Raw genomic sequence first — 26,022 nt, forward strand, 5'->3', positions numbered from 1 at the left:
CCGCTCTTTATCTTTGCCCTAACCCAATCACATTCCATGATATTGTCGACAGGGGAGGCCCCAGTGTTCGTGGTGTCTGGGAGTCAACTCTCGGGTCTTCACGTCGTGGCATAGTATGTGTCATGTGTAGCTATTATGCTTTTACTAGGAACAGAATAATAATAAAGGCTGTGTGTATGAGCACATTGTGCCTTTGCTGTCAACCTTTCATGGAGAAAAACCATAACAATTAAAGTAAAACAGAACCAGTCAATTCTCCTGCTTCTCCCAACCTTTACCCCCAACCCTGCCTCCCTGCCCGGTGGTTCTAGAACTGCCCGCCACCCCAACTGAGCAGAGTGCTTGAATTCCCTAACAAACCTATTCACACATGGGGGTGAGTCTTCCCGTGACCAGATCAAGGCCCTCCCATCAAAAAACCTATCTGTACAGTGTTGCATTTAGTCTGTTAGATCCTACCTGCGGGGGCCCTGGCCCCCGATCAGTGTTCTTTTTTAATCAACGTTCTGTATCTCAGTCCATCAGTGGACAGTGTCCCACCTCAAGCTCCGGCTCCCGACAATGGTCACTCGTTAGTAATACAGATTCAATGTCTCAGTCCATCATCTGCAGTCTTCGACCTGCCGGTGTCCTGGGTCCCAGGTTCACCTCGGTGCGTCATCTTTTTTAGCTTGGATCCTCTGACCGGACGCGATCCCTCCAGCCAGTCTTGCGCCTCCACTGGTGTCTCGAAGAACCATGTCTTCCCTTCAGATTCGATTTGCAGCTTTGCCGGGAAAAGCATTTCAACTCTCTGACACGCAGTTCCTTTTTGACTTCGGCAAAACAACGCCTTTGTTGTGTGACAGCTGCTGTATAGTCAGGGTAGAAAGCGATTTCGGAGTTGCCGATTTTTATCGGCTGGGCAATGCGTGCTGCCTGTAATATGGCGTTGCGGTCCCGAAATTGAAGATGTGTGCCAGAATTGGCTGTGGCGGTGCCCCTGGGCGCAGTTTGCCCCCCCAGTACACGGGCGCCCTCTGTACTGAGAAGTAATTGGACAGCCCTTGTGGCTGCAGCTGGTTCTGGATCAAGTCTTCTACAAAGAGATCTAGGGCTGGTCCACCTGCCTTTTCCGGTACACCCACCAGGCGTATGTTGTTACGCAGGGAGCGGCCTTCCTGGTCATCAAGTTTGGCCTTTATCATTTTGTTGTCCACTTCCAGTCTCTGTACTTGTTGCCGCAATCTAGCTGTGTCCGCGGACAGCCCCGCCATAGTCTTCTCCACATCCAGTAGTCTGTCTGTCATTTTAGCGAAGTCTGCCCGTATAAGGGAAATGTCTGTAGAGATCGTACCCATCGAGGACCGCATTGCTCGTAGGGCCGCCATCACATCCTGGAGGGTCACTTCCTCAGTGACATCTGGTTTGTCAGCCGTCCGTCCGGTAGCTTGTGTTCCGTCTCCTTTAGGGGGTTCCGAGGGATCCTTTGTATATTCATATTTGTCCAGTCTGGGGGTCTGTTGTACCCTGGGTCCTCTGCCTCCCATCACGCCCCCTGTATATGGCAGGTGTGATATCTCTGCGCAGTGTCCTCTGTTGCCCTCTGCGTGGGGGGACTGCGCCTGAGGCTCCCAGGCGTTCCCTGCACTTCAGGCACAGTTACTGCGGTCTGCAAATGGGAGGCAGTGGGGCGTGCAGAATGTGCTGGTCCCCCACCGCTCGTTTGGAGCCTCAATTCACTGATGGGCCTGTGTGGAGTTCAGACACTCTCGCGCTGCAGTCCCCCTCCGTCGGTTTGCTAGCTTCGTATGCCCTCGCTGGCAGTCTCAATTCCGGCTATATACCCTCGTGGTGCTTGTGCCTGCGCCCCTTCCTCCGGCGCCTTGTGGTCCCTGGGCTGCTCCAGCCACCTCAACGGGTCCTGGCACGTCGGGTGGGGTGATGGGTGTCTGCGGTCCTTCCCGCTACAGTTGCGTGCCACTTACTTGCGGGATACCGTGGTCCGATGCGGGCCAGCACCTGCTCTCCCCCGTCACAGATGATGCTACCTCCCGTCTACTCGCCATGTGTTGCAGATCTAAGGCGCCTCTCACCTCAGTGTCCAATCACGCTCCGGCCGCCATCACCAATCTTTGCTCCGTGCCTGTCCTCTCGCAGTCGGGGGTTACCAGTACTCGGGGCCCCAGCTTAGGCGTGTCTCCTGGGCTGCGTTCTTTCCTCTATCCGATCTCGGTGGTCGCGTGGGTTGCGTGGGTTTCAGGGATCAGCAGCAGCTCATCCGGCGTCACGAGCATCGCTGCATAGGAATCCCTTGAGCAACACCGTCTTTTCACAGGATAATTTAGAGGATTAATGTGGGAAGGCCCCATCTATCACAGAGCTCAGTTAAACTGCGGCCATATTGTCCTGCTAGCCACGACCCCTGAAGCAACATTTTTTAAAGGACACTGACAAAAGCCAGTTAAAAGATGGAGGCGAGCTGTAAGCCCAGGGAGTGAATACAGCATGTCTAGAGAGACAGTGCATGAGCTGCCTAGGCTCGACCTAAAAAGCTATAGAGTGGGCCAACAGCTTGAACATCAAGAAAAAGGACTAGCCCCTCCCCTAATACCAGATAGCATTGGATGTGGAAATTGTGCTCATTGCGTGATGTCCCCCCAATCCTTGTGCGCCTAAATTAAGAATTGCGATTGTAGTAATGTGCATGCTCTCTTGCACATGTCTGTACTGTCTTTTGAGCTTGTTTAATAAAACGTTAAAAGAAAAAAAACTAGCAATGTTTAAGAAATATTTCGACTGAAACGGTGCAGAGAGAGCACAGCATTGTAGCAGTCTGAAACGGCCAGATGCTATTTCACCAAGAAGTGTCTTCTGACGGTCACTAAAAAAATGTAAATTTGGACATGACTGAAGCATCGTGCTTTGGGATCCGGCTGTGGGGAAGCATTCAAATGTAATGAACCGGATAAAACTCCCAAGTCAGACAATGTTCATTAACAGTGCAAATGCCAAATAACAGGTATGTCTCCAGCAATGTGTAAAACTTGTTAAGCTAGTTAGTACATCCCCAATCACAAAATACCATTAGGAACATACCTGTTTTACTGTCACATATCCTTTATTATAGTCTGCCTTCAGCTGAACTGCGAGGGAACAAAAAAACAAAAAACATCAAGAGAAGTTACGAGCCTTTATATACTCCGGGTTAAAATAAAGAGATACTCAAGCTTGCTTGTCATTTCAATTAACAACGTTCGCTTCTTAGGGCATACGTTAGGACAATGAACATTACAGCAACTTTCAAGAGTTAATTAATGCAGACAAAGAGACAAAGACTGACACGGAGAAGGATGTGCAAACAATGCAAGCACTAGGATGTTTGTTCAGAACGTTTATTTGTTGTCTAGGGCTCTGGTAGAGATCCGCTAGCAAGAATATATAGAATTATAGATGAGTAACAGTGAATTGAGGGATGGTTTTTTACCAAGGGCTCGGAGTGACATGAAATTGGCAGAACTCAGAACCCTGAAGTGAAAAACAGCCCTGTAATTTGCTTTTTACCCATCTAAAATAATATGCCCCTGCTTTCAACAACTACGCAGGGGCTGAGGAGAAATGGGGTCGTTGTACATAACATGGCCTCTCCTCCCTGTCCCAAATGTAATAAAAATACTGGACATCCACTCCCATCCCGCCACTCTCTGTGCCTTGCCCTCCCTCTCCTTCAGAAGCTGTGCCCCCTGCATTCTAACACGTTTCCGACAGGCTCTCATAGATGCCAGCCAGAGCAACCTGGAATTCTTTTATGATGTAGGAACAGTGGGTTACGAGATCAGTAACCCACTGCTGCTGTGTCACAGCAGTGAATTAGCACATTTTGAACCGGACATTCACACTAATGGCTCTCAGTGAGAGCTGTACAGAACAACGCTGTTCTGATGCAGCAACATTGGTAAACAAAAGCTGTTACTCACTGTTGCCAGCTCATAAAGGAATTCGAGGATGCGTTGCTGGATTCTCCGAGAGCCTGTCGGAGCAATGCTGGAAACCACAGAACACTGCTTCTGGAGGAGGAAGCACAGAGAGTGGTGAGGGTGGGTGATTAGAGGCCAGGTTTTGTTTTTTTAAATTTTGGGCACATAAAAGAGGCCATGTTACGTATGGCTCGCCCATTACTCCTCTGGCCCTATGCAATTGCACCACCGAGATCTTCCCGATGAAAGGGTGCAAATGTCTCCAATTCGCAATAACTTTGTCACCCAACCACACATTCTCAGGGTATCTAATCTATAGACCCCCTGGCCCTTACAGTGAGTTCCTAGAAAGCCTATCGGACTTACTTGCCAGCCTAACTGTAAAGAAAGCTAACATCACCATAATAGGAGATCTAAACCTACACATGGAGGACCAGAACCTCCCTAGTGTTAAACGGCTGCTTGCAGATTTTGAAGCTTTCCAACTCTTTCAGTTGGTATTGGGTGCCACACATTCCAAGGGACATATACTGGATCTAGTTATCTCAAATCACTCCAACCTTAAAGTTGGACCTTCAATACCAGTCCCCTGGTCAGACCATGAATATTTTACTTTCTATATAGGGAAGAAAGGCAGCGCTCAGCAGGAAGCCTGACAAAAAGACGAGACAAAGAAAAGGTGCTGGGCTAAACTCAAAGTAGAGGTGTGGGGCAATATACTAGATGAAACAAATGCACTTAACAAGTGGCCAGGAACAGTGGAGGAAGCATATTCAACATGGATAACCCAATCTTTAGATAAAGTAGTCCCCAAAGTCACCCACAGAGCCAAAACAAGACCCAGGGCGGAGGGATAGTTTAATCCCCAATTGTTAGCACTAAAGAAAAACTGCAAAAAAAGGGAAAGGGACTGGAGGAAAAACGCAACCCACAACTGAACACCAAATATAAATCAGCGATTAAAATCTACCACAATAATATTAAAGAAACACAGGCCAAGTTCTTTGATGAGAAAAGTAAACTGGCTCAGAACTCCTCAAAAGAACGGTTTGCGGTAGGTAAGGCTCTAGTCCCAGCCCAGGACCCTCACCACACAGAGGCCTCAGAAGAGAGGTGCAACGACTTAGCCAAACTCTTCCTTTCTAAAATCACGAGCATTTAGAGCTCCTTTATGGCTGGTAATGAAGATACCACAAGGGAGGAAAAAGTTCAGGCGGCAGACTCCCCATTAAGCTCCATCACTAACCTTCCATTAGTAGAAGTAGAGGAGGTAGAACTATTGATGGCTACAGTGAGATACAGATCACCGCTTGACCAAGCCCCACCATACGTCCTTAAAAAAGTTACATCCGTCATCCTTCCTTCACTAGTTAAGATCATGAACCAGTCTCTGGAGATGGGCAGAGTGTCTGCAACTTGGAAACACGCCAGAATCAAACCCTTGCTAAAGAAAAACAATGCAGTTTCTACACATCTGGGCAATTACTGCCCCATAATATTGCTGCCGTTTGTAGGCAAGCTCCTAGAAAAACATTTCAATAAATCCCTATCGGAGTACCTTGAAACAAATTACTGTCTCCAACCCATCCAGATGGGATTCCGTGCCCAACATAGCACCGAGTCCGCTCTTTTGACAGTGGTGGAGACACTTAGAATGATATTGGACATGGGAAACTCAACCTTACTCCTCCTCGACCCGAGTGTGGCCTTGGTCACGGTGGACCATCACACTTTCCGAAGCAGACTCTCAGCCATCGGGGTACAAGGCACTATGCTAAAATGGCTTACCTCCTTCTTCGAGGGAAGAACATTCCAAGTCCAGGAAAACACCATGGTGTCAGAAATAATGTCATTAAGGTGTGGGGTACCACAGGGCTCTTCGTTGGGCCCTACGCTATTTAATGTGTACATGGAGCCACTGTCCTAGATTGCCCTCGGATTCAACATCTCGATGACGTCCTTTGCGGACGACACGCAGCCGGTGATCTCTGTCGACCCTAGAACCAATGGAGACTCTGATAGGCTAGCACCCTGCAAGGAAAAAGTCATGGAATGGATGACGAAAAGCTGCCTAAAATTAAATGGGGACAAGACGGAGCTAATGATCCTCGGAAATATGACAGTCCCTAGGCCATTCATTGGCTGGCCAGACTATCTAGGTAGTCCGCCCACGCCCAAGGACCACATTAAGAACTTAGGCTTTTAGCTAGAAAAATACCTCTCCATGAACACCCAAGCTAAGAAGTGGCTGGTACTTGTTTTGGACTACTCAGAAGTCTTCTGAAAATACTAGATCATATCCCAATACAGCTTAGGAAGCCTGTAGTCCACTCTTTGGTCACATCCCACCTAGATTTCGGAAATTCGCTAATTCTGGGTGTACCGAAATATGTAACCAATAGACTTCAGGTGGTCCAGAATGCGGCAGCCAGACTACTGTGTAAGGCCCCAGTTCGGGAATCTGCCAAAAAGTACTTCTAGGAGCTACATTGGCTCCCGGTGGAGGCGAGAATTAGGTTTAAAGCATTAATAATTACCCACCGAGCTATTCACAATAAAGGCCCTAAAAAAATCAGGAATTTGGTTTCACCATCTTCCAAATAGAAACCTGAGATCGAGAGGAGAAAGACTCCTAAAATCAATCTCCACAAAGAAAGTGAGGTGGGGGGGGCGGGGTGAGATCCTTCTCCCACCTTGCCCACAAACTCTGGAACTCCCTACCGAAGGAATGTCGGTCCCTGGACAAGGAACTAGAATTCCTGAAATCAATAAAAATCTGGCTGTTTAGACAGCACTCATAATTATCTCCTTTAATCAGTCTGCAACCTGTCTCTCAGCGCTGGGAAGCCCTAGGGCAGCTATGCGCTCTACAAGTCTAAATGAATCAGAACAATATTAATAATAATATTAATAATAATAATAATAATAATAATAATAATAATATTAATAATAATAGTAATAATAATAATAGCAGTTGAAATCAGGGGTAGATGATTTTGGAGCCTGTAGTAGCATAACATTATAGATGGGTAAAAAGTGAATTATAAGGTTGTTTTTCACCTCGGAGTTCTAAGTGACATATTAGACAACTCGCGCTTCACTCCTGTTGTCTATGTGATGTCCCACAAAACCCCTCAGTAAAAAACATCCCTGTAATGCAGAGGTCGGGAATGTGATTGACAAAATAATGTTTCCGTTAAGGGGGATAGGCCATGAATTGAGTTCAAGACCAATGCAAGGTTCTTCAACTGAGCTCTGCTACGTGCCAACAGCCAATGTGCCTATGGCAGGGAGTCATGGGCTGGCTTTGAATGAGTGTTAGCAAAGTTAATAACTGTATCCAAGGGAAAGCAGGTTCATTTAGGGAATCCCACAAGTACACTATTGTAGTAGCCAAGTTGCCTCACTAAGCGTGAACTAAGGGGAGCACCTGTCAGTGTTAAGCATGAGGGATGGGAAGATCTTTCGGATATTAAGCAAATGGTGGACATCCAGCACATTTTAGATTTACTAGGTATTCTTAGACTGCTGGCAGTCACTAAGACGCTATGGCATTTGGTGAGACCACATAAGAGTGTCAATGGAGATAGGTAAGATGAAGCAGGGAATGCATGACTCAACTGAGAATGAAAGATCACAAGGCCATGAGTGCCCAGCAGCAGTGAGGCAAATATGGTTTTGAATGTGAAGATGAGTGGTGAAAAAGAGGAGACAGTGATTTGCATTGTCAATATTAAGGTCAGGATAAGCAGAAGGAAGAGGTACTGTTCTCTATTGAGGCTGTGCAGAGGGGGATAAGTAATGGGCCATTGAGAGCACCCATGTGAAGAGAGGTGAAAGAAGACACAATAGAGAAAATGGAGAGGAACAGGGAAGGAGGTAAAGGGTTAAGTAAAATGGAAGGGTCAAGTGTATTTAAAGAGGATAACTATACCCAAATGACCGATGTAGTATGCTGAGATAATGCATTTGGGAAGAAGAGAAAGCACAGTTTTTGTCAAGTGGAGGGTATGCACACCTTACAAGAAAGTGTGGAGAATATGGCAAGAGCATACGCAGATATTGATTGTACTGAATACAAGAAGTTTCAGGAAAAAATGGCGAATGGGTGACAGAAGGAGGGAGAAGGCTGGAAACTGTTCTATTTTTTTAAGGACAGTATTACCTAAAATGTAGTATGAAAAATGACAGTTACTAGAGACAAGGTGAATAAGAGAGACTGGTGAAGGCTGATGAAGACAGAAAAGATAGTTTATATTGGAAGGAAAGATGGGCAAAAAACAGGTTGGCAGATTTGCATAAAAGGTATAAACTTAGTCAGGAATGAGACCAAGATAGAAGAGAAGGTGGCAAGAAAGGTGTTATTGTTAGGAGTAATGAAGGACCTATTGTGAATTTACAGTGGGCATACAGCCTCCCCATAGCTTACGACTGGTTGGCTTTGTCACATACATCTGCTTCCTTGTTATTCTATGGCTTGTCTCCCTCTTCTCATGTTTGTTCCTCCCCTACTGCATAACCTTTTTACCATCCTTATGCCTGTCTGAATTTTATCATTAGTGTCGCCTTTGTTTGTACAGCTGATGTGATACCAGGACACTTTCCACCACATGAGGGCACAGAAAACATTTCAACAGTATCAGTTCCATACCAGCAGCTCACATGAACTCTAAATGTAAGCTCATGAGGGTGCCCTGTCTTTGCAACCATGTCTGTCTTTGATTCCATCTTTCTTTGCTTCTTTCATTCTGCCCATTTATCTTTCTTTTTTCTTTCTCACCTCTTTCTTTTTCTTTCCCTTTTCTTTCATTGACTCTTTCCTTTCTTCTTTGCCCGTTCTTTTCTTCATTCATTCATTCATTCATTCTTTGCTCTTTCTTTCTTTAATTAACTTTACTCCTTTCTTTCTTCCCTTTTTCTTTTTGCTTTACTCTTTCTTTCCTTCCTTCCCTTTTCTTGCTTGCCTTCATCTTTTTTTCATTCTTCTTTCCTTATTTCTTTTCTCTTTCTTGCTTTCCTTATAGGGAGAATAAAGGACAGCTAGAAAGTGTGACACGAGAAGCCAAAAGCTGCTTGTTAACTAGTAGGTAAACATTCCCCCCTTCCTTTATTGGTCTCTCGTGGTGAGGCAAAAACATGAATTAAATGACAGTCCACATTAGAAAGAACTTTGACATGTCACTTTTTATTTCAAACGATTCTTCTTGAGCTCAAGAACGTTAATGGGGTTTTTGGCATGCTTACACCCAAGCCATCTACTTGGATCATACAACGAGCCAACTTACCTCTGTTTACCTCAACATACCAGAGACGACAAAGATGTATTTACCTTAGCAAGGAGCAGGAAGAGCAATTTGAATGTTAATGCAGTAGCTCCTTCAGATATTCTTCATCACAGCAAAACAGGTTAAAGTGTTGCTTTTTAAAATCCTTTGAATGCAAATCCCACAAACTGAAATTAACACACGCATTACTAGATCTAAGGAAGTGGAAGTGAGGAAAACAGGAATTCTGAAAATATCTAAAAAAAAGAAATGACAAGGGTTTCTCTGCTAAATAGGACTTCCCTCGATGTATCAATGAACAGAACTGCTTGTAAGCCTTACAGGTTTCAGGTTAAGGTAATGTAGTGTGTGGCAAATAATCCCTGGAAACACATGTGTCACATACAAGCTAAGCCGGACTGTATTTCACTTGAGTGCATTAAGAACTTAGTGCATGCATGTGAAAGGCTTAGGTTTGGAATGCTAACGGTCTGATTTGTAATGCTAACAAAATATGTACTTGATCACCAGATTTGATTCAAGACTGAATTTTGACCTTAATCGAATTAACAAAACAGAATGTTCTGCTCACAGAAATCTGCAGAGCTATGAGTAGTGATTACACCCGTCCAAACTTGCATGAGTTGGTCTTGGACAGGAGCAGAAATAGTTACATTACTGTGCCTTCCATAAAGTTCTGCAAAAAGGACATTGTCAGTTTCTGAAGCAGCAACATAAGAGCTGTGGGGGAGTGCCCCCTCCCCCGTTGCAGGCATTCTGCACAAACACAGAACTATGCATTGGATTATGGGACCTTAGTGCATAGGGACTGAGTTATCCTAACACCTTAGTACTCATGAGCTCGGCCCGACTAGCTATAGTGTTTCACTTGTTTGCCTACTCACTCACAGGTGAAGTCATTATGAAAAGGCAATATAGCCTAACTCCCCTCGCATAGAAGCAATATTATTATATATGAGAAGATCTCTGGGTTTTGGCTGCAGACCCCATACTTTAGCCTACAGATGGCAGATCTACTTTATAGGTGCTATCTTGCTCTTCTCTCTGGAAAGGTCCAGAGTGTGCTACCTATTCGTGTATTCCAATAAAACTAAAGTACTTTGTCCCAAACAACAGCTGCATCTGTATGTTTCATCTCGGTGCTAAGGCCTGGCCAGAACAAAATAACAAGGGGCATTGTTGTTCAACATTACTCACAATTTTCAGACAAAATCCCAGGAAGCTTCAGAGTGTGAACCCAGAGATGGGTTCTCATGTGAAAACTGCATTAGAGGCAGTTGCAAAAATCAAGTCTTGTAGTAACGTGTGCAAAGCAGCGGGCAACTTACAGTATGCTCATGCTAACTTAGAGGAGACGACAATGATTCCAAGGGCCATGTGACACCCCTCTCCATATGTAATCATGGTAGACAAAGTTATAAATGGGCGATAGAATTAGGGCAAGGCAGCACACGCTGGGACTTGTTACTGATGGGATATGGCGAAGAGCTACTATGCCCTGCAGATACAACAGTTTTGTAACGCATGCAGGGAGACTGGCCTGGCTTTGGCACAACAGAACGCAGGGGCTGATTCAATTCTTGGACTGTACAGATACATCATTTCAATGGCGACGGAATATCCTTACCGTCAAGAATGAGGCCCACCTGCCAAATTTAAACGAGAGAGGACTATAGGATTAATCACGGTGGAGATTACTCCATTTCTGATGTGATTGATTCCCCTAAATTGTAAACAAATTGTAAAAAATAAAAATAAAAAGTAATCTGTGTCTGTCTGGATATAAAAGAAGTGCCCTAACAGCATGTTGTGCCTGCTTCAGCAAAACATCAAGTAAATAGCTCTACAAACTGCTAATAAAAGCTAGAGAGTAAGGACACATGTACGAGGGGGTGTCCTTATGGGAGATAAAAGGAGAGAGGGAAGTACTAAGGAGGGATTAATCAGCCTGTTGACGAATCAAAAGCCATCATTGACAAAAGACAGGAAGAAGAGCCAATGGTAAAGATGGGTGGAACTTAATGCCCATATCTTGAATGCAGCATGTCTTGAAGAGACAGCACAGCGCTTCCTAAGCGAGACCTAAAAAGCTAAAAAGTACTTGGCAGTTTAAATGAAAATGCAGCACCATCCCGTTTACCACAAGTGAGGCTGTGATAAGAACTGTTTTACCCTTCTTAAAAATAACCTAAGACAGCTATTATTAGCAACTAATAATTTGCCTTTAAAGTCAAAATGGTACAAAATTATACAACACAGCTGCTTGAGTGAGGTTTTGTGCAACGGTCAAATATAAGTTTACTATCAGCTGAAATATAAACTGTAGGCACTTGCTAAAAACAGAACATAGAACAGTTGCTAATATATATACATAGATTCAATGGAAAAACAAAAAGGTTAAAGCTTATAGTTAGGAATACTTTTTTCCTTACAGAAACCAAGCTTAAACTACACTTCTAGTCATAGTTATAACTTTCATTTACAATTGATCAACCACCTTCAAATTATTATATGTAGCTCACCCAGTTACACACTCTTTTCAGCTCGCTAATCAGACAACACTAACTATAACTCGCCCTTCTACCATGCACTGTGTTGTGACAAATGATGTCATTTGGGAAGTTATAAGTGTTATAGCATGTGAAAATATAGCATTCATAAGTGATGTAGTATGCAAGGGCATGAAAAGGCATGAGTTATAGTTAATGTTGTGTGCAAGTGAGGTGACAACATTGTTTTCAGAAGTGTGTGACTTATAGTAATTTGAAGGTGGTGCATAAATTATTCACCCCCAGTCAAGAGATCTGGGTTAAATCCATTGTTCTTTTGCTCGTTGTGCCACTCCAGTTTATACCCAGCCATATGCAAATCAGTCTTGACCCTGCTCCAGTGGCACAGCGAGCAAGGGACCCACACCAGGGCATACCCAGCCCACTTACGTCGAAAAATGTTGAGGCATGGGAAGGGTATGCTTAGACGTGGGTCCTGTGCTCCCCATGACACTGGAGTTAAGCCTGCATGACTGATGAGGAATGATACCCTGAAACCGGTCCCAGAACTCAGCAGCCCTACCAAGGAGAGCCCAGAGGGCGAAAAACAGGCAGTATGTGCAGTGGGTCCCGGGAGCTACCTGGAGACGTACCCTGCAACATCAGCGGTTAAGCCACGCCCCTGATAAAGGAATACATTGCTTAATCAGAACATCATCACCTTAGGGTGTCCCCACCACATCCTCTGTTGGTTTCACAAACGTTTGGAGATGGGTGTAGCATACTGATGTTATACGCACTAGGACCCTCGTGGTTCTGGGCGAACTCTGAACAGGAACTACGTAATATGCGGGAAGGTGTTCGGGTGTGGTCAATGTGAAGCATGATGTAATAAGCAGTGCGTGAGTGTATGTTGAAGAATAAAGTAATGCTTGAATGCCGCCACCATGTGGCGTGATTCATCTGCAAGCTCCAGAGCTGGACAAGATGCTACAACTGGCGTCAGGTAGGGGACACATGCCAGAGAAAAACAAGGCTTCTCTCCCTGAGAGTTTGCAACGGTAAAGCAAACCGTGGTTGCCACGTGTGCCCAGAATTGATGCAAAGCAGTCTGTGAACGGCACATGTGGAGTCAAAGCCCTGCTTTAGCCCATACATGGCTGCAGAAACAATCGAAGGTGCTGCAGCGGGACAAATTTAAAACAGTCGACAAAACCGCCGGTGAGGTGGTTGACAGAGATGCTATGCGGTGCCAAAACACAGATCGATTATTCAGATGAAGCAACAAAAAGGTACGAGAAACAGAAAACTAGCTGGTGATTCCAGAAGTTGTTTGTCCCACTCTTCATGGTGAAAGCCATCTGGCTAGCAAGTGCTAACAATGGAAGCAGAAGGAAGCGCTAAGTACACTGCAGCTGCGTTCTTGAAACCATCATCGCTGTTCGATACAGTGAAAAAGCAGAACATTGGTTCCAGGTGGGCTGCGTGGAACGAAACATTCGATGACTTCATAGACCAATCAATCAATCAACAGGATTTGTATAGCGCGCTACTCATCCATAGGGTCTCAAGGCGCTGGGGGTTCGCTACTGCTCGAACAGCCAGGTCTTGAGTTGTTTCCTGAAGGAGAGATGGTCCAGAGTCAGCCGTAGGTGAGTGGGGAGGGAGTTCCATGTCTTGGCTGCCAGGTAGTACAAGGATCTTTCTCCGACGGTGGATTTGCGGATTCGTGGGACGGAGGCAAGGGCGAGGCTGGCGGATCGGAGCTGGCGGGTGGGTGTGTAGAATGTGAGGCGGAAGTTGAGGTACTTTGGGCCCGTGTCGTGGAGAGCCTTGTGTGCGTGGGTGAGGAGTCTGAATGGGATCCTCTTGCTGATGGGGGCCAGTGCAGGTCTTTCAGGTGGGCAGAGATGTGGCTGTGGCGAGGGATGTCCAGGATGAGTCGTGCTGAGGCGTTCTTAATGCGCTGGAGTCTTTTCTGGAGTTTGGCTGTGGTTCCAGCGTAGAGGGTGTTCCCGTAGTCCAGACGGCTGGTGACGAGGTCCTGGGTGACCGTCTTCCTGGTTTCGGTGGGGATCCATCGGAAGATCTTTCAGAGCATGCGCAGGGTGTTGAAGCAGGATGACGAGACGGTGTTGACTTGCTTGGTCATCGTGAGGGAGGAGTCCAGGATGAAGCCCAGGTTGCATGCGTGGTCCGTTGGCTTGGGTGCGGTGCCCAGGGCCGGGGGCCACCAGGAGTCGTCCCAGGCGGAGGGAGATGGTCCGAGGATGAGGACTTCCGTCTTGTCCGAGTTCAGCTTCAGACGGCTGATCTTCATCCATTCCGAGACGTCTTTCATTCCTTCCTGGAGGTTGGCTTTGGCGGTGGCGGGGTCGTTGGTGAGGGAGAGGATCAGCTGGGTGTCGTCGGCGTAGGAGATGATGTTGAGGTTGTATTGGCGTGCGATGGCTGCGAGAGGGCTCATGTAAACGTTGAAGAGGGTGGGGCTGAGTGAGGATCCTTGCGGAACGCCGCAGATGACTTCGATGGCCGCGGATCGGAACGGGGGAGGCGGATTCTCTGGGTTCTTCCGTCGAGGAACGAGGAGATCCAATCCAGGGCCGCTCCTTGGATTCCGGTGTTGCTGAGGCGCTGTATCAGGGTGCGGTGGCATACGGTGTCGAAGGCTGCTGAGAGGTCCAGGAGGATGAGGGCAGCAGTTTCCCGTTGTCGAGCAGGGACCTGATGTCGTCAGTGGCTGCGATGAGGGCGGTCTCAGTGCTGTGGTTTGCTCGGAAGCCGGACTGTGAGGGGTTGAGGAATCCGTTGGTCTCGAGGAAGGCGGAGAGTTGTCTGTTGACGGTCTTCTCGATGACTTTGGCTGGGAAGGGGAGGAGCGAGATGGGGCGGAAGTTCTTCAGGTCCGTGGGGTCCGCGGTGGGTTTCTTCAGGAGGGCGATCAGCTCGGCATGTTTCCAACTCTCCAGGAAGGTGGCGAATGCGAAGGAGCTGTTGACGATGTTCCGGAGTTGGGGTGCGATGATGGAGTCGGCTTTGTTGAAGATGTGGTGTGGCAGGCGTCGGTAGGGGAACCGGAGTGGATGGTGTTCATCAGGCGGGTGGTGTCTTCGGTGCTGACAGGGGTCCATATGCAAAGGGTGGTAGTGGGGGGGCGCTGGTACGGTGGTTGGGTGCGTGTTCATCGCGCCGAAGCTGTTGTGTATGTCGGAGATCTTGCGGTGGAAGAACGAGGCGAGTGAGTCACAGAGGTCTTGCGAGGGTGTGATGTTGTTGTTGCAGGCGCTGGGGATGGAGAGCTCTCTGACGATGCTGAATAGTTCCTTGCTGTTGTGGGTGTTGTTGTCCAGTCGTTCTTTGAATGTTGTCTTCTTGGTGGTGCGGATCAGCTGGTGGTGTTTGCGGGTGGCGTTCTTGAGGGCGGTCATGTGTTCTGCTGTTTGGCCGTGGCGCCAGGCTTTCTCGAGGGTGCGGCAGTTTTTCTTGGAGTTTTTGAGGTCGTTGGTAAACCACGTGGCTTTCCTGCTGCCGGGTCTGCTGGGAGGGTTCTTCAGTGGTGCGAGTTCGTCCGCGCAGTTGGTGAGCCACTGAGTGAGGTTGCGGGCTGCTTCGTTGGGGTCCGTCGTGTTGGTGATCTTGCTCCAGCTTCTGCGGGGAACCTGTTGTGGGTGGTGGTGGGTCGTGGTTCTCCTGAAGTTGAAGTGGACGCAGCTGTGGTCTGTCCAGTGTAGTCCGGTTGAGTGGCTGAAGGAGATGTGCTTGCTGGAGGAGAAGATGGGGTCGAGCGTGTGACCGGCGTAGTGGGTGGGGGTGTTCACCAGTTGCTTGAGTCCGAGGTTGGCTAGGTTGTCCAGTAGGGCGGCGGTGTTGCAGTCCTTGTTGTTCTCCAGGTGGAAGTTGAGGTCCCCTAGGAGGATGTAGTCTGTGGAGGTGCGGGCGTGCGGACTGACGAAGTCTGCGATGGCTTCGCTGAATTGTGTGCGTGGTCCCGGGGGTCTGTAGATGAGGATGCCTCTGAGGGTGGTCTTGGGGTCGATGTAAATCTGGAAGTGAAGGTGCTCGGCGGCGGTGAGGGTGTCGTCGGAGTTAGTCGTGATGCGGATGGTGTTTCTGTGGATGATGGCGAGGCCTCCTCCGGTTTGGTTGACGCGGTCCCTCCGGGTGATCTTGTAGCCCTCCGGGATGGATATGGCGATGTCGGGGGCTGAGGAGGTGTTAATCCATGTTTCTGTGAGGAAGGCGACGTCTGGTGATGTTGTGTCGAGGAGGTTCCAGAGTTCGACGGCGTGCCTGTGGACGGAGCGGGTGTTGAGCAGGATGCACTTGAGGTGGTTGTTGCTGGAGCTCGGCTTGGTGGGTGCGGTGCAGGTTCGGAGGCAGGTGAATTTGCAGGCTTGGCAGGTGAAGGGTCCGTGGGTGCGTTTCGGGGTGGCTTGGTAGCAGGCGGGGTTCCGGTTGGCGTTGAGTACGTGAAGGGTGGCGGCGTCGTAACTTCGTTGGGTGCGTTGGCATCGTTTAGGGCCAGGGGTCCTGGCGCTGGGCGCGGTCCAGGCGCGGACGGGAGCAGACGGGCTTGCCTTTGGCGCGCCTTCGGTGCATTAGAAGAAGATGACAAGATCATCAAATAGTTGAAAAACCTTGCAGGTGACAGAGTGAAAGAAGTGCTAAAGAAAGTTTCACAGACTGATACCAAATCATACTAAAAGGTAAAAGAAGTGTTTGAGGTCAAGTTCAATCCAACGCTGAATGTTCACTATGAAAAGGTATGTTTTAATCCAAGCATGACAGCATGTTGGTGAGAGAATGGATGAGTTTTTTTTAAAGAATTGATGCATTGGTTAAACATTGTAAGGTCTGTGATTTCAACGATGAGGAAGACATGCGCCTCAGAATTATCGATGGCTGCCTTTCAGATTCGTTTAGAAGGTGCATGCTGAGAGAAACACACAGTCTAGATAAAATGCTGATGGTTGCAATAGCAGAAGAACGAGCAGACTGACAAGCTGCTGAGATGGAAGAGGGAACAGTGCACGACGAATCTGCGCAGGTGATGAAAAGCAAACACAAGCACAAAACAGATGCACGTAAGTCGATGTCTTTAAAGAAAACAAAGTTAAGCTCCAGGTGGCAGGGTGTAAATACTAGGAAAGCACCAATCCAGGATTTGCTGTTTATATTGACTTCCCAAAATTTGTTTGTGCGGCTTAAGATGTGCGAAGACTTTGGCGTAGCCGCCATCATTCTGTGTAACGTGTTCATATTGTCTTGCTCCTGTTTCTTGAGCTGAAATGATGAGGATGGGAGCAGTGCAGGTAATGACGAGAAAGACACCAGCAGCTCTTTTGATGGTACAGCCCATTAGTAAATGTTTGCGAATTCTATGTGCCAACTGACAAAACAGCCGTCACGTTTCGGCAACTACAAAAAAATACTGATAGAAAAGTAAATATACTGACACTCTACACCTCCACTCCTTAAAAACATTACACAGATGGGCACTGGGTCTGCATTAAAAGAGATTATGGTACGGAAGGATGGACCAACATCCAAATGAAAAGTGGTCAGAGTACAACTTGTTCCCACGATGTACATATCTGTAAGCTCTCCAGTTGTCCCAAAGTCTCAAGCCATTCTCCGCATGCTAATATACTGGGTTTGTCATGATGCAGATGTGGGGTGCGAATGGAAGATTCACAAGTCTGAGGGACAGGGACACGAGGCAAAACCAGCTGCCAGCTGTAAGACAACAATAGTAATACAGGATCCCAAAACTTAGGTCCATCTAGAAATATCAAACAACTTGCACAAGCAGGAAAACAAAGTTGTGCCTCCACACTCTTTCCAATTGGTTGACTGCCATCCTCCCTTGTCCGGATATGGCAGCCTCTCTGCCAATTAGGAGAAGAGATAAGTGGGTGCATCATTCTATAGAGAGTTTTGTTACAGTTCTAACCAGAACAAGACCACCAAAGACCTGTGCCTCAGACAACTCTGCTCCCCGAATACTGAATCTCATAGGCGCACATTTAGGCACATATTACTCAGTGTGTGCGTGACGGAGGACGGTCACTGCTGTCCATAAACGGAGAAAATGGAGGCACAATTCTGTCGGCAGCCAAGGGCAATGATACTACTACACAAATGCACATCTTGTGAAGCTAAAGAGCTGTGGACAGTAAATTAAAACAGCCAGGTAGAAATTATTTGTAGGTGCCAGTTTTCGCAAGGGCTCGAGTATGAACCAGAGCAATGCAGCATTTACACGTTTCACTTACCCTGCTCCCTGGAGCATTTTTTGTCCTTTATCTCTGTCTCGGGACCTCGCCCTATCACGACTGGTTCCAAATGTGGCAGCTTGATCCGCTGCTGCTGATCACGGCTCACGAGCCAGCAGGTACGCATGACGCACTACGGAGAAACAGATGGAGATCAGCTGGTCATGAAATGTGGTAAACATGTCTCAGAGTTCTCACTTCATCTTAATATCGGATGTGTCCTCATTTGCTAAGTGTCCCCAGGCGCAAATGAGGACTTTCCTCTCAAAGGTCATGAAAAATGATTTTTTTATTTTTTATTTAAAGACAAGGGGGTCGAAATTATGTCGTTTCTTCCTTTACCTGAAACAGCTTCATGAAGCAAGGACTAACCGATTTCTTTTTTTAACAACACATCGGCTGTTCTGTTAAGAAATTCATGTATCCACTGCTTATCTATCAATGATGCAGAGGGGTGTGCTTCTGCATGATCTTGTGGGTGATGTAGATATAATAATGTCGACCAATCAAAAATAAACGAATAAGGGGCCCAAAATTCCCGAACAGTAAACAGTGAAAACAGCTCGTGCAACCTGGTACAACTGCACAGCATTTCACCTTAAAAATACTAAAGTGTGCTTACTTATGATTTATGTGAACAAAGTTTTTTTCTTTAAAGAAGAACAATACTTCGACTATAGTTCGAACTTATGAAATAAGTGGTCGGTGAACAGGCAAAAGAGTGATCTAGTCAGTCAATATATATTTATTTGAAAGACCTATATCTTCTAGAAACATACCTATCACAATGTCTGTAAAAAATAAATACATTCAAATTCATTTTATAAACAAAAAGAATATACACAATAACCTCTTATGCAGCAACATTACAATTAAATTGCTTTAAAATAACGCTCCCTTTATACACAAGATTCAATATATTAATAATTAAATCAGTTTAAATTTTTTTAATGTTTTTGTATGATTTGAACGTATCAAGCAATTGACACCACAAAATCAAACTGCTTAATTTCGAATAAGGTGCAAAGTTCTCTACTTAAAAAGTGGGCGACAGGATTAGTTTTCTTTCGCTTAGGTAGACGGTACAATCTAGTAACAGATGGGCAAAGGAATACTTTATTTTTAAAGTCCTGAAGAGTAGCCATTATAACCCAATACTCTATTTTCAAAACCAGCTATTCTCCAGCCAGAGTCAATACCTACTAGAAGCCGAAGGACAGGTCCTCTCAGCCGCCTTTCCAGCACCTGAGACAAATACGGGAATGAAGTCTCTGTTCCTTGGAACTCCAAGGATTGCACCACTGAGCTTTTAGAAGAAAAGTAGGGTCTATCAGCACTATTGGATGCCATTCTAGCTTCTTCCTTAACCACATGGCTGCTAGGCGTTTCCCCCCCCCCTGTGCTGGAAAATGCCATTTTAGTGGCACCATGACGAGCTCAGCTCGTCATCAGCACACAACACCCGTGGGTGATGACGAGCTGAGCTCGTCATCAGCATCGAAAGGGTTAAGTAGCCTCTTAAGGAAATTTGCCATCACATTATTTCCAAACAAGGCTGGGCCTAGGGCTCTCTCCCATTTTTTCCACTGACACTAGGAAGGTTCTCGACAACTGAATCGTGGACAGCCCAATGTCTTGGATCATTGCACAAGAAAGTTTGTTGTTGGTAACTTCACGCGTCAGGATGTGCACAAATCTAACCGCACACCATCTGGCCAACAAAGCCCAGGAGGTAAGAGACAACTCCAGCCTGAAAGCCTGTATCATCGTACTCGCAAGGGGGACCAAGGAGGGCCCTTAAACCCACGTCTCTGTGAACATGGCGATCCAAAGTCAACAACTTAGGTCCATAAGGAGCCTGTGGTATTAATGTCCCTACCACCACCTTCTTTAAAGGCTCTGCTGATAGACCACTGTACGATAGATCAAACTTTCTCAGTGTATTAACCGTACTTAGGAGACCAGCTTTTTACGTGACTATTCCACCTCAGGTTCCAAGCAAAAGTAAATTCCAGATATTAGTATTCATCTACCTGCTCTAGTGGGGCATTATCCAGTAACCAAGCAAACACCACCTTCGGCTTTGAGAAAATCAAAGGTTTTAGTTTTATCCACATTTCTCTTAAGAGAGTTCTTTCTACAAAAAATGTATAAGGTTTCTAACGCTTTAACCCAATCTGGGTGTAGTCCATCAGGACCAAGTTGTCTGCATATATCAGACAATGGGTATGCAATCCACCTATTTTTGGGGAGAAGGAATTTGAACTGACTAGAATCTCATGAATATCCGCAATGAGAAAGCTGTAGAGCAAGAGGGCTGACAAGTAATCTTGCCTCAGTCTCTTATTCACCAGGATTTTTTCTGTTAAGGAGCCTCACAAAACAGCAACATAATTTGCCTCCTGAACCAACTGCTCTCCACGCAGCACCCCATCGAGCAAAGCAGTGATCAACTGTAGAATTGCCCGGCCAGAGACCCCCTTGCTCTTTCAGGATGGGCTCACAAGTAAAGGCCCAGGTCTTTAGAGCAATCAATAGTGTTTGGGCATAGATCTTGGACGCCACATCAACAAGGGATATTAGACTATAATTTGCCAGGTCATCGTGGGCTTCCTTCTTATCGATGGGTTTAATTGTAGCCCCTTGCCAAGAGGCTGGTATTACACTAGCTATTGTCACTCATTCAAAAAGGGGCTTAGAACATTGTCTACCATAATGAGTCTGCCTTATAGAGTATTGCTGGTAACCCATCAGTGCCACCTTTGACTTCATATTTACGATAATTTTAGCTATGATGCCCGTTTCTTGATTCTGAAGAAGAATTGGGCAATCGAACTGGGCAACAACATTGCCGCTTCTGGCTTTTTTATCAGACATCTTGTAACTTTGTGTAATAAATGTTGACCTCTGTGCGTCGCAGACCTAAACTTCTAATTTCGACAGGGCATTCTGGTGGACATTATTCACCATCTGCCAGAATAAACGAGAGTGAGTGGACTTCAGGAAGAAACTGGACTTCCTTTATCATATGCTCATTCCACTCAATTCCCTTTCCCTCTTCTGCTATGAAATCAACCTTAATTCTAAATTTAGCTAAATTCAGGCAATTTGTGCTCAGAAATAAAAACTCTTATTCTCTTATTAAAGGCCAAGGAAAAGCTAGCCGTCCGCTCTCTACTTGGAAGGGGATCCTGAGAAATACTCAATTCCATTGCACAGTGTTCACTCAGTCCTAGGTCCCGTACCCCCAAAAGAACACACATCACTAAAAAGGCTCTAAAGTTTGTCTTGCAGGACTGTCATTTGGAAAGCGCCCATAAAGATTAACTAGATTGTATTGAGCAAGGGCTAATGCAAAACAGGTCCTTTGTAGGGTATGAGGCAGATGGAATTCAATTGCAACTTAGTACTTTTGAAGAGTGTTTATATGATGTATTAAGAGGGATTCTTAAATTGAAGTCTCCTGCTAAAAATAATCTGTGCAGTGGCAAAGCTACAGTAAATCACAGATAGATCTTGTTCCAATAGCATTAATTCAGTTGCAAATGCGTTGCAGTTAGACAGGATATAAATAATGAACCATATAAATAGGTCATCTCCATTAACAGAGTTTATCCGCAAAGACTGAACAAACTAAATAGCCAAGAACATGTTGTCTTTAGCTGGGTAACTCGATTAACAGTAAAACGTTATTACAAGAGTCAACAATCCTCCCATAGCTTGAGCAGAGGAGATTGGAGGATTTGCACACTTACTAATTACAACAAACCCATTGACCGAATGGCTCTCCCGCAGCCAAGACTCTAGCCGCATTAGTACTGAACGTTTCTCTAAGAGTGAACTATACTCATTAAATTCCTTCAGTGAGTTCTATCCATGGGTATTCGATACCAAGATTTTAAGGTTGCCTAGTTTTTCACCGGTGTCCCTCCCCTCTCTTCCAAACATTTACCCAGTCACCTCCACAGAGTGATCTAATTACACAGTCTACAGGAGAAACCTTTGGAAAGGTACATTTTTAAGGTGCTCATGAGCTAAAAATATTATGCAGATGTTAGGTTATGATATGGGCATTTCTGTTACATATCTTCTGCAATTGCTATTGCCCCTAAACACTTTCAGCAGTCTGGTGGCTTTCCCCATAGTTACGGGGTTTACCAAAGCAGACAAAAGTCTGATTCAGCATGTCATGATGTGTTATGATGACAATTATGTTTCAATCATACTCCCTGCTAAGTGGCTATGTCTTACTGAGCTGTGGGTCTATGATTTTGGTGGTACAGTTTACTCCACAGGGATTTGCAAAATTGCTTATGCATCTACAAGACTTGCCCATTTTCCGGTGGAGGGAGATGTCTGAGAGATCTTTGTTGGTAGCTAGAACCTTTGGGTAGTGTAACACCCACATACAATACATTTATGCCTGCTCTTCGATACTAAAGAGGTCTGGCTGTAGTGTTCTGTTGAATGTTATTGCTTGGCCTATTAATGGAGGCAAGTTCTCTAGTGAACACGGTATTAGCCAACTACGTGGCATGTCTGCACTGGGTTGGATGCATACAAGGTGCTCTGAATAATGTGTTCTTCTGGGAGTTTGTGTATGTTGCTATTTAGCAGTTAATACTGTTGTGCGCCACACAACAGCTGACTATATGCATAATTCTGCTGCATGACAATATTTGTGTTTTCGTCTAAGTTTGTTTGTTTGCTCCCACCTGTGCCACTGCATGAATACTGTTTAATGATAAGTGTTTGTTTTTCTCACTTGCAGGCCTTTGCATACAGCAAACCTAGTCGGAGGCACAGCGCAGTAGGATTTGCATACTTTTTTCACAGTGAGCTCAGTAATGAAAATGGCGACACACCTCAACCTGCATGGAAGACATCACAAAATTATGGAGAAATGATATAAAATATTCGAGAATATCTATTAATACTACTCTAGCACTTCGTTAACATGTTAAAAGATGTAAAGTAAGCTTCAGAGTTTTGAACTTGAATTTGCACAGCACCAACAAGGGGTTGAAAGAAATAAAGGAAACATGGACATAGGGGACAAGGAAGCAGTGGCTGGTGATCTTTGAAAGTGGTGGAGTGTAGTACTTGCTAGGGGTTCACCCCATTTTTGCAAAATGGGCCTTGACAGTTCCTCATATGTAAAAAATGACTTTCATTGTGCAAAAGTCAGCATTTCGTAATGGGCATCCCTTGTGCCAAGAATTACATACAATATGCTCGGAATAAGCAATTTATATAAAGGGGCATACTTTTATGTGATAACCAATGAGTGTACATGTACAGCAAAAGGATCGAAATATCTGTAATGTGACTGTACGTCAACAGTGCGATGTTGTTGTGTTTTTAAAATGGTATAAAAACTAATACAAATATTCCCCCAAAAATAAAAAAATGACATGCAATATTTCAGTACCAGAATTTTGCCATTCATATTACTCATTTCTATGGGTGGCCCGTATGTCAAAAATGAACTCGGGTATTTTAGAGCCAGCATTTCATCATGGTTTGCTTCCATCAACCTGCACGCCTAGCCCCAATATGCCATAGCTGCCATCTCTAAAGCAAAGAACTACCTTCAGTATGCCAGAACCAGCATTTTGCCATGAGTGTTCCCTTATGTCAATTATTACTTCCAGTATTTAAGGGTCTGCAATTTGACTTGTGTGCCCTCTCTTATGCCACAAATTACCTCCAATGTCCCAGTATTTTGCCATGGCCAAGAACTTTCTCCAGTATGCAAGCCCCATCATTAGGTCGAGCATTCGAGACCTGTTGTATATACTTTAGTATATACTTAGATGTGTATGTACTTTGTCGGCTCTGGAGATCAGCCCAAGGACTTGTCTGCTTCCGCTTAGGGACTTTTTTCTGTTCGACTACCTCAAACTGTCTTGATAGAAAAGGCCCAGTAAAGGTCAGTAAAATACCAGAATTGCTTTCTGCTGAGGGATTTTTTTTATATTTTTCTGGCAACTGCCTCTGTTTAACTTTCTTGCTAGAAAACGACCAGCAGAGGTCATTAAAATACCAGAATCACTTTAGCATTCTCTAGATTCCAGTCCATAGAAATTGTCTTCCAGGAGCACCCGTAGACAATAATATTTTTTTCAAATCTTGTAAATTCAGTGATAGGACCACCAAAGGCCCTGATTTTATATTAAAAACAGAGCTTTGGAATATATCATTTCCTGCTGAAAGGCAATATTTCTCTCAATGTGTTCCCATACCTGGCATGTCACGTAGTTTGGTTCTTACTTTCCCTCCATGTTAAAGAACAGTAGATGTTTCAGCACCTAGGCTAATGTGCTGCATAGCTAAATATTTATAAGGTCCCAAAGGCGAGACCGATTGCATTGCAAATGCTTGTTTTTCAACAGGGTGCCCTATGCCAAGAATTGTTCTGGTATGTCAGGTCCTGCATTTTGCCATGGGCACATTTCCTTTTGCCATTAATTAGCTGCAATATTCCAGTGGCAGCATGTTAGCTTGGGTGCCACCATAAGATAAAATCTATATTGAGTTTTCCATGGTCAGCGGCAGACGCACAATGATAAAGCAGCAAACAAGTACACTCTTACTCACATTCTTTCTCTTATACTCACTATAACTAACAATAACTCTCACCCCCACTGTAACTCCCACTCACTCATTCATTCTCACTCATCCGCACTCCCACTCACTGTTACACACAAAGGAACGCATACTCATTTGTTCACGCTCTCAGCTACAAACACACTTACACACACACTCACCCTTTCATACTCAACGATTCTGGGCCCCGGTGCAACTGCACCTGCTGCACCATTGATAGCTATACCTGTGTCGCTTCCACGCAATCTCACAATATCCTCTCACTCACTCCTTCTAGCACACACACACTTTCACTCACTCCCTCATACCGAATTTCACGTAGTTATAAACTCTCAAACTCAGATTCTTAGTTTCCCTCTCAAACACACACACACACACACAGAGTCAGTCAGTCAGTCAGTCTTGCTTACTGGCAATCGCTTGTAAACACATACACAGAAAAACAACAGGGATCTGGCATTGGACATTGGAGACAGCAAGCCATGATTCCCAACGGGAAGCTAGACTGAGCAGTAAAGTAAGGCCGGGTTTGAAAAGGGGTACAAAAGGGGGTTGTGATGGACGGAGCATCTGAATCAATCAAACACTCACACCCAGTCAAAAGATCTGGGTTGAATCCATCACCATTCTTTAGCCCAATCTGCCACCCCAGTTCAGACATGGCTATATGCAAATCAGTCTGACCATGTGCCTCATGGGAACAGTCCAGCCCGAACTGCCCATGAGGCACAGGGTCAGACTGATTTGCATATAGCCATGTCTGAACTGGGGTGGCAGAGTGGGCTAAAGAACGGTGATGGATTAAACCCAGATCTTTTGACTGGGCATAAGTGTTTGATTGATTCAGATGCTCCGTCCATCACCACCCCCTTTTGTACTGGGTTTGAAAAGGGGCACAGCCACCTTAATCCCTCTCCCAGGGTCAGACTGATTTGCATATAGCCATGTCTGAAATGGGGTGGCAGAGTGGGCTAAAGAACGGTGATGGATTAAACCCAGATCTTTTGACTGGGCATAAGTGTTTGATTGATTCAGATGCTCCGTCCATCACCACCCCCGTTTGTACCGGGTTTGAAAAGGGGCACAGCCACCTCAATCCCTCTCCCAGTTTCTTGACAGGACTGGGAGAACAGCTATATAAGAAGATGAGACAATGCAGGGATCCTGCCCCTGCTACACTGCACGTCTACTATTTGGCATCAGGGATGCACTGATGTGTGCCCTCAGTTACATTTTAGCAGCTACACCGTGCTGCCCGCGGCCTGAGCACGAGGTCTGCAAAATAAAATGGATTGTGTCTGTGTGATGGGATTGCATTGTAACTACACCCCTCACATGTGCAATCTAGATATCCGCCTACTATTTTCTAACAACGCTCTGTAGATGGAGGATCGTCGCTTAGCCCCCT

General features: G+C 45.6%; 1 protein-coding gene across 3 annotated transcripts in view; it reads right to left on the bottom strand.

The window, feature by feature from the left end:
- APTX (aprataxin) overlaps positions 1 to 26,022 on the bottom strand; it is a 216,008-nt gene that overhangs the window by 81,139 nt on the left and 108,847 nt on the right. For all 3 annotated transcript variants that reach the window (XM_086961687.1, XM_086961688.1, XM_086961690.1), the window contains 2 exons: positions 18,006 to 18,138; positions 3,079 to 3,125 (listed from right to left, as the gene is read on the bottom strand). In XM_086961687.1, coding sequence (XP_086817813.1) covers positions 3,079 to 3,125; positions 18,006 to 18,132 — 174 coding nt within the window. In that variant the 5' untranslated portion in view covers positions 18,133 to 18,138. The remainder of the gene's footprint in view (positions 1 to 3,078; positions 3,126 to 18,005; positions 18,139 to 26,022) is intronic.

This window comes from Lissotriton vulgaris, chromosome 3_1, assembly GCF_964263255.1.
Source record: "Lissotriton vulgaris chromosome 3_1, aLisVul1.2, whole genome shotgun sequence".
NCBI lineage: Eukaryota > Metazoa > Chordata > Amphibia > Caudata > Salamandridae > Lissotriton > Lissotriton vulgaris.